At 39.8% G+C, this 12,294-nt stretch overlaps 1 protein-coding gene across 3 annotated transcripts in view; it reads left to right on the top strand.

Annotated features, from left to right (window-relative positions):
- The window catches only part of LIN52 (lin-52 DREAM MuvB core complex component), a 43,222-nt gene that overhangs the window by 10,755 nt on the left and 20,173 nt on the right, over window positions 1–12,294 (top strand). Inside the window, exon 6 of one of the 3 annotated variants that reach the window (XM_084521456.1) lies at window positions 9,071–10,563. The exons of 1 other annotated variant lie outside the window; for it this stretch is intronic. In XM_084521456.1, the coding sequence (XP_084377582.1) occupies window positions 9,071–9,234 (164 nt within the window). In that variant the 3' untranslated portion in view covers window positions 9,235–10,563. Of the gene's footprint in view, window positions 1–5,491; window positions 5,525–9,070; window positions 10,564–12,294 lie in introns of those variants that run through there. One more of the 3 variants, XM_084521459.1, reaches the window with a different exon arrangement.

The raw sequence follows: 12,294 nt of genomic DNA, 5'->3' as shown, positions 1-12,294 counted from the left end.
AAATTGAAAGTGGCTATGAAAACCCAACTTTCATTATGTCAGGTATGTGCAGCTCACTGATACTTTACTAAGTCATCTGGACATGATTTTCAGAAGGGAGATCATAATAAACAGTATCTGTGATTGTGCAAATAGTTTTTGACTATTTGCTGTCTCATAGACGTAGGAGCATTAGAAATGTTAAGATAATATCTGCCTTTGCATGGCTGTTAATCCTGAAGCCTAATGTTGGAAATACAAAGTGAAGCTTTTTGAGTGTTTGACAATGTCCACTTAGGTCTAGTAACTGGGTTGCCGAAGTTATGTGTAAGGACCATGTGCTAAGTGGCCAAATATCTGGCAGATAACTGCTGTTAAAACTCCTCTTGATCTTAATGGGTGGTGCTCAGTACAAAAAAAAAAATAAAAGCTGAGTTACTCTGCTCTGCTTTTTACCTGATCTTTATTGAAATGTCTGTGATGTTTCTTTCCTTTCCCTCTCCTTGTTTATGTTCCCAGTCGCTGTTTGTGTAGGTGATTGATTTTTGTAAAACAAAGGTACTTTATCCACTACTTCATACTACTTGCCTTAATTTTAATTATTTGATGGATGGATCCTTAATTTTACATTGATGGAGTGAAGGTTGATACAGATACTTCCACCAGTTAGGAGAAAGGAGCCTTTGCAGTGTTAGTGGGGAGGAAGAGATCTGATTAATCTGGAGACCAGCTGAACAAACATACTTCTTTGAAAACTTTGTGCGCATTCACCAGATCTGTCACCATTAGTTTTCTGAATGATTTTTAGTATGTTTATCACAGTAGCAATTTGTGCTTTGTGAGGACATCTGGAGTATTAGCATTGGTCAGCCAAGCAGTAGAGGATGATGTTCAGCTACCAGTGTGACTGTGCAGCCTCCATTCTTGGAGATCTTCCAGGCTTCACTGAATAAAGCCTTGAGTGATGCAGTCTGACCCCATCATTGGCTCTGCTTTGAGTAGGAGACCTCCTGAGCCCTTGTATCCAAAATCATCCAGTGATCTGATGATTCTCCGATGTAAGATCTTTTCTAGGAGTAAGTTAACTCAAAGCCTGCATTCCCCAACATCACCTGAACACAGCACCAGGCAGTTGGTTCAGCTCAGCAGCTTCGAGCAGGAGATCTCAGGTGGGACTCTTCTGGTGTGCCTCCACATGAGCAGCCTGCTTAGGAGCAAGAAACCTAAGGATTTTTTTTATGGAAGTGGTGCCTTTCAGACTTTTGGGGGATGAGAAATGGTCTTTCAAATACTTCCATCCACAGAGTGGATTATGTCTGGGCAACTGAGGCTGGGGAACCTATTTTTTCTTTAGGTGGAGGTACAGTGCATTCAGTATCGCTCTTTAAGCAGAGGAAGAGAATGATCCTCCATATACACAAAGGTTCTTGTGTGTCTCAGCTCAAATGAACAGCGTAACCAATATCACTCGTGTAGACAAGCAGGGGGGTCAATGGGGCTTGACTGAAGAGCTTTTAGCCACAAAAGTAAGGGAATGGGCTGTCACATTAAAGCATTTCTACCTGCCACATGCTTGGCACAGAAAGAAACATGACTACAAACAAAATGTTCTTACATTATACTGTCAGAAGCCTATTTTTTGCTACTCTCATTCTGACAGGATAACTTGTAGACTACTGTCAGTGGAGGAATTGAAGATGGGGAAAAGTTTGATCAAGCATAAGGTTATGTGCATTTTTCCATTATGGTTTAAGAAACACAAAAATGCCATACAAATCTTGGGAGATGCTCTGGCAGGGACTTTAAAACCTTTGCAACTGCTCTGTATCTATTATTTAAATTTCTTTTGCCTTTTCTTCCTTAATCCAATTATGTTTTTCTACTGCTTCCATGTTAATAGAACATTTCCTCTGTATTAACAGATAATTGAATTATTATCCCTGTATTGCTTCTGAAATATTTTCCTGTAAATTTTGACTTCTGGCAGGAGTGAAAGCTACTTCCTTCCATACTGGGCAATTTTCTTCCACACTATGGTAGTTGGGCCTATTTGCTGCATGGTTGCAGCTGATCCTAGTGGAAATCTCACCAGGACGTGACTTTGGGGATCTTTGTTTAGTTTCTGGAATGGCCGCTGTTCTGCTTGGCCTTTTTATTTGCCTTCTCACATGCCCCTATTTCTACAACTGTACGGTGGAGTTCATGGTAAGGTAACTTTCTTTTGCAAGACAGTGGAAACAGAATTAAAAAAAAACAAAACAAAAAAAAACAGCATATGAAGCCTGTGTCATTACATATTCTATTCTGTATGCTGTTCTCTATCATCCCCTGCTTGCTCCTATTAAATGCCACAGGAAGGCATGATTAGCATATTGTGTCTTTACTAGAAGTACAGTGAAAATGTGATAATGAAACAGAGCCTACTATCAAGTATGCTTTGGCCTGGAGCCTAAGTAAGGTACCTAAGAAAAACAACCCTATTTCTAGCCGTTTGCAGACATCATATATAAAAATATTTCTATTTGCAAGCTGCATAAAGGTTAAAAATGGTTAGCATAACAGTTAGTCTGTACTAATACCAGGCATTATTTACCTGTTTGTGGTACATTGACCTACCTCGGAGGCAGTGGAGTTGCTCAGTATGTAAGGATCAGTCCTGCTGTTTAGTTCTGCCAGCGTTTGTGCAATGAGAAAGAAAATACGCTGTACTTGTGGAATAGGCTGGGATGTTGGTGGGGTATTGCTCCGTTCCTGTCCAGTTTCCTCTGGTTTGGATCAGGTGATAATATGTACGAGGCTATGTGAAAATCCTCCTAGCATTTTATTGTTTTAGTGAGGGTTTCAGTTGTTCTGAGCTTGAAGCCTTCTTCTGCAGGATCTTTCGGGGACTTCCCTCTTGCATCACCAGCAAACGCTGTGAACATCCCCTGCGTGTAGTGTTGCTAGACCATGTCTGATAGTGTCTGTCTCTTATTGCCTCATTAGCTTGTGAGCATTAGAACAAGATAAAAATGCCCTAAAGCCTCTTATCTGATGATTGTCGTAACCTTCTGAGTGCCATTAGTTTAAGTTTGCAATCAAACGCTTCCCTGGAGTATAAGGAGCGCTGATTAAACCTGAAGTGTCCCGGGGGGCTTTTACAGCTGTCGTGGGGGTGGTGGCTGCCCCTCTCCGAAAGGGGAAGGGGGGCTGCAGGTCCCAGTGGGGCAGCCGCTCCGCAGACCTCCACGTGGCTGCCCCAGCTGTTCCGCTTTGCCTAATGAATTGTTTTACAAGGAGAGGCTGGATATTGTCATCACAAGCTGCCTTCCCCGGGGACCCAAGCCAGCCTGATAATGACTAATGTTAGTGATAGTAATTGAAGTGTGATGGCTCTCCAGGGACTCGCACACGCGTCGAGCTGTCAGGCACTTGTGGCTGGTGCAGTCCCGTGAATACCCCCAAAATGCCTTTTAATTGCTTGACTTTCATAACTAGTTCCCATATATCTCCTGCAGAAATACACATTTTATGGGGGGAGGGACAAGAAACGGAGGACTCTGCTCAGACTCTCACTTTACACATCGAGTTTATTGCCCTGATGCCTTGCGGATGAGGATGGCTACGTGTTCTTGTTCCTCTCCAGTCACAGTGTGAGCCTATAGCTCTGCACAGCTGTGTACAACTGATTTCACCTGAACATACCTTTTCTTTTATGTCTCGGTCCCATCCTCTCTTACACTGATCTTCACTCATGGAGGTTGTACTTGGTTAAAAAAGGATACAATTTTATTTCAAAAAAATAAAAGGATCACTGGTGTTAATAGTGTGGAAATAATGCTGGCTATTTGTAGTTTGTTAGGCATCAAAACAAAGGAGTAAGATAGAAAAACAATCTTGTAATAACCTAGTGTATCTGTGATTTTATGGCCATGAGCATGATAATTTTCTCCTCTAGAAATTCATTATTGAAGATAGTAGGTTTGAGACAAAATATAGTAATGTAGTAAAATATAGTAATAAATATATATGTATCTCAGTGGGCTCGAGATAGAAATAGCTGGAGGGGGGAACTGTGTCCCTCACTGCCAGGATAGCAGCTTCTGTTTTTTCAGTCTTTTTTTTTTTTTTTTTTTTTAGCGCTGTGTTGAGGTAGGCAGATGAAGCCCATTGGGTCAGAGGAATGTTCTCTGCCAGAAGTAACAGATCACAACATGACATCAGTTCAGGAAACAAGTTCTAAGAGGAACATAAGGATTGCCACCATCAGACCAGTGCCCTTGCAGTATTCTGTCCCCTGACCACAGGCTGCAGCCATGTGAAGACCTGCTCGTTGTTCTGCACAGCCGCAGAGGAGCACAAAGAGAGGTTTCTTCCCAACCCTGCCAACAGTGGTTGGTGCACTCCCTGAAATGTGAAGCTTCTAGAGCTTTATCTGTTAGCAAATATATCTGTTCTGACATTATTAGGTAGTCCTTTTTCAGGATCTTGTTAAATGTAACAGGATAATGCAATATGATTTTTAATTAAAGAGCTAATAATTGCTTGAAAGCTTACTGATTTTTTGCAGCTATATCCATTAGTCTAATAATGTAAGACATAATCTCCTTGTAAAACTTGATTTGCTTTTATTTCATCTTACGAGTTTTTTTAGACTAACTTCATTATTTTTCCTCTTTTTTTTTTTTTGGTATTAATTCCTATACAATTTATTCTCATTAAAGAGATTTAACTTCACTGGTTATAAGAAAAAATACCAAACTTCTCCTCTGTGATTTCATTGTATCTAGCGTGATACTGTTGCACTGGACTGAGAACTCTTGTGGCTTTGATCCTTTCAAGGCTGGTCTTTTCTAAGAGCCTGTAGAGTGAAAATAACAGGTCTCCTGTGTTTTGGTGCTGACTGGGACAGAGGAAGAACGTCTGTGCCTTGAGGAAGCTGTGATGAAAGAATGGATTTATTCACAGAGCTGAATGACCAAGGAGAGGAGATAAAGAACAGTGAGACCTCGACAGTTCTTTTGCACGTTCTCTTTAGGAATGAAATAGGAAATGGAAAACACTTTCCCTGTTAGGGTTGTTGAGGGTGCTCAGAAGTGTGTATTTACCAGACACGTAGCAATCACACAATACTGGGAGATCCTTCTCAAGTTCCACCTGACAGCTGGGCTGTTTGCAGTAGACTATCTTTTGTGTATACTCCTGGTTGCTGGGCTAGTTCTCTATCAAATATGAATCCAGCAGATTATATTCCCATTTTTTACCATGAAAGTGAAGCTGGAATATTACTTTTGGGCAATCTGATAGAGACTCTAAAACCTTGTTAGAGTGGTGAGGCGATTCCTGTCTCTTTCTCTTTTTCCTGAGTTTACATGGATTAGATTAGAGATAATGGACTTTTAAGAAGAGTCATATTAGGGAATGAAGTGGCAGATTATGGTCATGCCTGCAAGGTATGAAGAGAAATTAAAGATGCTTACAACAGTTCTTCCAAAGGATAAAATAGCTGAAGGTAGATTTTTTTTTTTGACAGGATCATCATGCGACAGTGGAGCAGATGTTTAAGGTCAGAAAATAAGGCAGGAATGTGCCGGGAGGGGAAGGGAATGAACTGAACTTCTTGGTGCCAACTCTTTTTTTGGTTTAAGATCTGTTTTTAGAAGACCCAACTCGGCCCAAGTCAGTGTGAAGAACTTTGGTAAATTCAGGACAAGTTAAAATAAGTCGTACTAATTCTTTCCATCCACTTGATGAATTTTAAGTGGTGACGGTGACGTTATTACTCTTGCTTGCCTGTTACTCTTTAGGTGTAGCAACCTCTGGTTTCAGGTCTGTGGGCAGTCTTCTGAAAAGACTGATTTCAAGACAGCATTTCTGTTTGGGTTTTAGAACATCCTAAAAATGGCATTCTAGGAAGTGCAGCCTGTAAGTGTAACCCAACCTGAAATGTGGGAAAGAAGTACAGTTCAGAAGGTCAAATGAAACCATTTTGATCATGTGGCTAGGGGGCTTTGAATTAATTTCTTGTCTGAATTCCCTTGTTTTAAAACTGTTTTTTAGGGGAAAAAAAAAATCCTGTCTTCATAAAATGAATTAATACTGTTGGAGAATTCACTACATGCCTCTTTTATAAACTGCTACCTATCGCCTGCTTCCCTATTAAAAATACAACCCAATTCAAATGTAAATTTATCTGGGTGCTAAGACATTTTGAATTGTCTCCATCTGTACAGGAAGGTTTTGTTGTGTCTTTTTGAGCTCTAACTGGAGATCAAAAAAGGGTGCTTAATGCCATTGCCAGCGGAGTAAACATACTACCTCTTCTCATCATATTCATTGCAAGTTTGTTCTTCACCTCCCCCTTCCAGTGAAGTGCTTGCTCTTAGAAATTTATTTTAGTAATAAAACATTACTTTATACATCTCCATGAAAGCATGTTTGAAGGCTGTTTGTGGATTTTTTTTTTGAAAGTGTTCAAGAGCTTGTTCCCTGAGCACACTGCAAACTCTTATCATGGTAAGTCTGAATTAACACACAGAAAGTTAGGCTCATAAATTTCAGTGTTAACTCAAGCTCTTAGGATATGGCAACAGACTTGTGGTTGGTATGCTCTGCTTCAGATATCTGTCCCCAAATGCTGCGTATTGTTGGTTGGTTCTGAAAAAAAATGGGTGGCTTTATTCTTTCAGAAATGTTATTGTTACAGAAATCTTTGCTCACAATGAGGAGAGAATAAAGATGCATTTACTGCTCTTCAGAGTTGTAAGTCTTGACAGTAAAGCTAAACGAGATGGTTCAGTTACTTTCCTATGATTTATCTGATGGCTTTTTACTGTAATTGGAGAGATGGGAATAAGGAACTCCATACTGTGTAAGCGGAGATTTTCCGTTATTAATTTAATTTTGAGGAGATATATTTATTTATTAGCTGCTACAGCACAAACACAAGAATGTAGATAATGGATGGGGGCCTAATACTGATTGGCTAAATTTCACTCACGTGTTGTTGTTGAGCACTGTTTTACTGAAAGCTAGTGAAGCTTATTACAGCAAGTTTCAGCAGAACATATTTTAGTCTTCTGTGTAGAAATTATCTTACACTGATTGTGTGCTTCCACATGGAGAGCTTTCTGTGCTGCAGGGCACATATATCTACAATGAAGTGCCAATTAATTGGGTGCCAGTACACTTTACTCTAAAATACGGATTTCTGGATATTTGGGGGTGTTCTACCAACACCTCTATGATTTCAGCCTCTCTGTATGTACATGCATGATATTTCTGAAACCTCTTGTTATATTTTAAAACCTTCTATGTCAAGTGGCAATTCAACAAATAACTACTCCATATTTTCTTCCAGTTAAAATATGATTTCTGTTTTCTCCCTCTAGATTTTAATCTCTGTTCTGCTAAAGCAGGTAGAATCTGGTTTGGTCAGTAGTTGGAGGAGAGTGCCAGAGAGCCCAGATGTTGCAGTAAGCAGCCTTGGGTTCCTGAACCGTTTTCCTGCAGTAGCTCTAGGGGGCTCTCTGCTGTTGGAAATGGTACATTTCCGATGAGGTATATGATAAAGCTCTTAATAACCTGTTGTCATTAAAGATCTCATAACACTTTTTTTTTTTTTTTTTGCAAACGCTAACCTCGTTGTCATCAGCAAAATACAGCATATGCAATTACAATCTAATTTTCTCTGCAGTGCCAATTAGAGATTCTCATTTTTATCCTAAACTATGTTCTGCTGTGCGTGTGAACTGCTGCCACATAAGCTACAGTATTTAAGGAGTGTAGGAAATAATTTTTCTAGATGCTGTTTGCAGAGTTCCTTGTGTAAGTCACTAGAAGTATGTTGTTATCAGCACTGACCATGTGTGCAAGAAAGACGGGAAATAATTATCCTTTCCTTGATTATAACCCTGCAGTTCGTTACTGTAGTAACCTTAGAAGTATATGGGCTTTGTTGTGGGAGAGCTGGAAATGAATGGCTAAGATGGATGACTGGATGAGGCAGGACAAAAGTGTGAACAGTAATTTGCAGGAGAGTAATAGGTGTTCACCATCAGTTTGTGTCCAGTGGCATTTAGAAAAGACTTAATACCTATGTATTATTTTGGGTTCTTTTATTTCCAGACCCTTCCTCTGGGTTTTATGCAAGGACAAAAATCGTAGCTCTGCATTGAGCTCGCTGGATGTGCAGGATCATATTGGGTTCTCCTGGGCTTCTTGTATGAGATTTTGGTTCATTAGTATGGACTTCTAATGACCAATTTGAAGATGAGTTGAGCAGTTTAAGATTATAATGCTGTGTCCTCTGTTGTAATGCTAAATTAGCTGGCAGGTAAGCCCACTGCCTGTGTGCATGTGCTAACATATGCAGCATTGTGTAATAATTCCAGTGCTAGTGCTGATGCTTTCAGCATAACCAAGGAAGAAGCATTTGCTGATATAAATGACACCAGTTTGCATCTTCTGGAGCAATTGAGTTCAGTTTTAGGAAGAGTGCTGCATTGCATTCACTTGATTGTGTTTTGAAAGCTTTCTTCCTATTTGTGAAGACTAGAAATAATTGCAAAGTAACTATAGCTCATCGTCTCCAAAATGTTTGGGCAGCATGGGGTGGACGTCTGTCCTGAATGGTGCTGCTCTTTTCTGTGTAAGGAACTTATGTATTGAGGCAGTGAAAATAACATGGGGTTGGAAGTTCAGTGAGCTTCACAATGAGAACATGCACAAGTGCCCTGTTTAACCTGCTCAGTGGTGTGTTTGCTCTTATTTATTCCACAAAGTCATAGCTTGAAATCGTTACTGTGAATTTACTGCTGAAGAGGGAAAAGGTTGAAGTATGGCTAGATGCAGGAGGGGAACAGGTTGTTTTATTTTCACGGGTAGCGTTGGCAGTTCCCAAGCAATGAGGCTTGGAGAAACTGGCTGTTGAGAGCCACATCCTGATGAGATGTCTGGGCCTGTTGCACAACCGTGTGATGTCTGCCACTACAAATCCTGTTTTTTCCCTTCCTCTAGAAGCTGCTCTTCATAGTAGGAAATCTACACTGAATTACCCTTGTCTGCATAAAACACGGGCTGATAACAATTAGGCGATTGATTACTTTTTCAGGTGGTGAAAGATGCCTCTTCCAGGATTCGTTTCCCCATGCCACCCCTGACTTTAAACACCTGCAGCGTTCAGCTTCTGGAGAATTCAGACACTCGTTCCTCCCAGTGCTTGGATGTATTTATTGCATGCACTACATCTTTCCATGTCTGACCACTGTAGCTTGAGAGGAAATCATCTCTTTTTATTTCAGAGTGTGGGTTGCACTAGTTTAGGTGAAGCAGGATTTTTATATAGATTTTAGCACTCTAGTAAAATTTTTGCATAATGAGTTCTTAAGCAAATTAAACCCTTGTGTGTACCAATTTAGCTTTTGCTTGTAAATTCAGAGGGTAGACATAGGCGTAGCCAGTTTTAAGCCATGTAGGATTTTGTATTGCTATTTTAAATATTTTTTCAAATAATCGTAATTGAATGGAGGTAATTTTTGTGTGTAATGCAATATTGTATAGTGGCATCTGCACCCTCCATTATTTATGCTCTGGGTTGTTAGTTTTGAGTGCTTTCCTAGCCAGTTAGTAACCAGATTAGAGTACTGAAATAACTGAACAAAATGTCTGATAAGCGTCTCAGAATTAATATTACAAAAATACAGCCTTTTAAAACATGTTTCTGTCTGTATTCCACATAACACTGTAGATCATTAAATCTTGTCAGTCTTGAAATCTGAAACACTAAGGAAAAAAAGAATTAAACCCAACCTTTTGGCTGTTGCACCCATCTGAGGGACATCCTGCTCGTGTGCAGGGTTAGGAACACAATCCCAATTTTTAACTGCCAGTTGAACTGTTTGGGAAAGTTGCTAAACGTAGAGCAGGAAACAGTGAAACTTGGCAGTTTTGTAGGGAGAGAAAAAGGAAATAAGCATTTTCTGTAGTATTCCATTCCAAATCAGTTTATGTTTAAGTAGCTATGGTAGGTAAAATTCAGATAAATCTAAGTTTCAGAGATGACTGCATATTTGAAATGAATAAAAAGGTGTTTCTTTTTTAGCCCTGGTGGCCTTGAACCTTTAGAGGCAGCCTATATATAAGCTTTATGTTATTAGCAAATGTGTCCTAGGTGCCTTAAGATGTGGTACATATGTGCATAAGTCTTTTTGCTTTATTTTATCAATTTCTCCATTTCTTATTAAACAATAGAGAAGAATGATTTTTTCTTATTAGCCGTTTTCCCTTTCTGGTAATCCAGCAGCATCGTTGAGCTGCTGTGTCTTAGTTGGAAAACAGAGTGGCAACGTTTGTTGCATTTTAAAAACAGCTTTGATTGGATTGATGATAGCAAAAATAACTTTTGAAATGTTCAAAAAGCTGAACTCTTTGTGTAAATGTGTATATTTGTGTTACGTGGCAGTTGTCTTCAGCACTGTTCTGAATGTTTTATTGAAACTTTTCCTTAATACTTCTATTTCTTCATTATTTCTACCCAGTTTCTTAGTGTTGCTTAACCCTGTAACTTGCTCCACTTAAGGATTTTTCTCTGGCTGCAGCGGGTGGCAATACCTGCTCTCTGAAGAGCTGTTTTCTGAATGCTTCCGTGAGGTTCTGGCCCTAAATCCATTGATCAAGGTAGTGTCACTGTGGTGTATTTCCCAGGCTGAAGTTGCAGAGTCCCCAGTCCCTGGGTTTTCTGCTGCTTCCCTGTTAGAATTCAGTGTGCCAGGCCCACGGCACCCCGCTCTTTCATGAATGGAATTCAAAAAGACACTTACATTTCCATAAATAAATTAGGAATTCAGTGGCTTCTTCCGGCTAATCAGGGCAGGCTGATAAACCTTGCTAGCTGTTTAATAAATGAATTGTGACTGATTACCTATTAATATGGACGCCTCAGGAATTCACCCTGGGGGAAGCAGAGCAGTGAAATAGAGAGGGGCATGGCCCCCTGGGAAATCAGGGCTTCATGTTTGCAGCTTAAATATCTCTGTGAAGTATCAATAAGGAGGTAATTGAATTTTGAACACAAACATGAGCGCCGGATGGATGAAGGAGAGGGGGGCTCTGATCATCTCTTCATGCCCCTTCATACTCCCCTCCCCTTTCCCTTAGAGACCACTCTAGTGAAGATAGATGCTAAATCCATTAAATAAAGATTAGACTCTGTCGTGGTAGAAAATGGCAGCTTAGCTAGATCCCTGGGCAAATTGGGACCTTTAGCAATACAGAAAATTAAAATATACATTTTTAACAAGTGTGCTGTCGACACAGTAATAATGACTGTGTGGCTTGTGGGGTTTGCTCACCTTTCAGATCTGCTTTTGTTTGGTTATATCACTTGCTCTTGTTTTGAAACCAGCCTACTCGGTCTCTCTGAAGCAGAGGAGACTTAGGGGGAGGATTTTTTTTTTTTTTTTTCCCCATCTTGCTTTCAGTCTTGGGCTCTTTTTTTAGGTCCTTATGCTTTTGATAGTGTAGAAGTTCAGTGTTCTTCTATTTGAATAGGGAAATAATTACCTTTGGCTCCAGCATGCTCAGATGCCTCTCCTAAAAAGCAGCTGGAAATAGTCTAGAGGAAGCATGGAGTTGATATTGGATATTGAAAGAAAAATGTGATCGGGCTTTTTTCAAATCAGGATTTTATTCACTAATCATGTGGCTTTATTATTTACTCCATGTCAAATTTTCTGAGTTCTGCTAATGTGGGAAAGGTTAATACAAGGATGATCATTGTAAAATATCAATGTTATTTCTCATTATGCGATGCATTGTAGAAATATAGCTGAAGTGCGCTTTAACAGGTGACAGTCTTTCTTTATGATACTGTGCTAGACTTAGAACATGATCAGGCCTTCTTCACGACTTCGCATGCCCTATTCTCTGTTGCAGGAAGTCAGCAGATCCTCTTTTGCAGGCAAAACCTCATCTGCCAGTGTAAGTGGGGGACAAATTGCCATTCTGGAGAGACTGCTCCTGTTTCTCCAAATAAACAGGATAATACCAGATAATCCATCTGCAGAACAAAATCCAAAATTATTTAATGTTTTTTTAATAAGAGATGAGCCTCAGCTGAGTGTGGCTCTGAGGAAACTTGATGTTGCTTCCTTCTAAAAATTTTTCTCTTGATTTTAGAGTGTTTTGAGACTGCAAGCAGAAGTAAAAAAAAAAAAAAAAAAAAAAAGGTGTTTTGCTGAATTAGTGTGGACTGAGACACTAGTAGCAGGAAATCTCCTGTCTGTTCTTCCATGACAGCTCCTTGGTAACACAACTTTCCAGACTCCTCTCAGATGT

The sequence above is a fragment of the Aythya ferina genome, assembly GCF_964211825.1.
Source record: "Aythya ferina genome assembly, chromosome: 5".
Lineage (NCBI taxonomy): Eukaryota > Metazoa > Chordata > Aves > Anseriformes > Anatidae > Aythya > Aythya ferina.
This window is presented reverse-complemented; position numbering and strand designations above follow the sequence as displayed.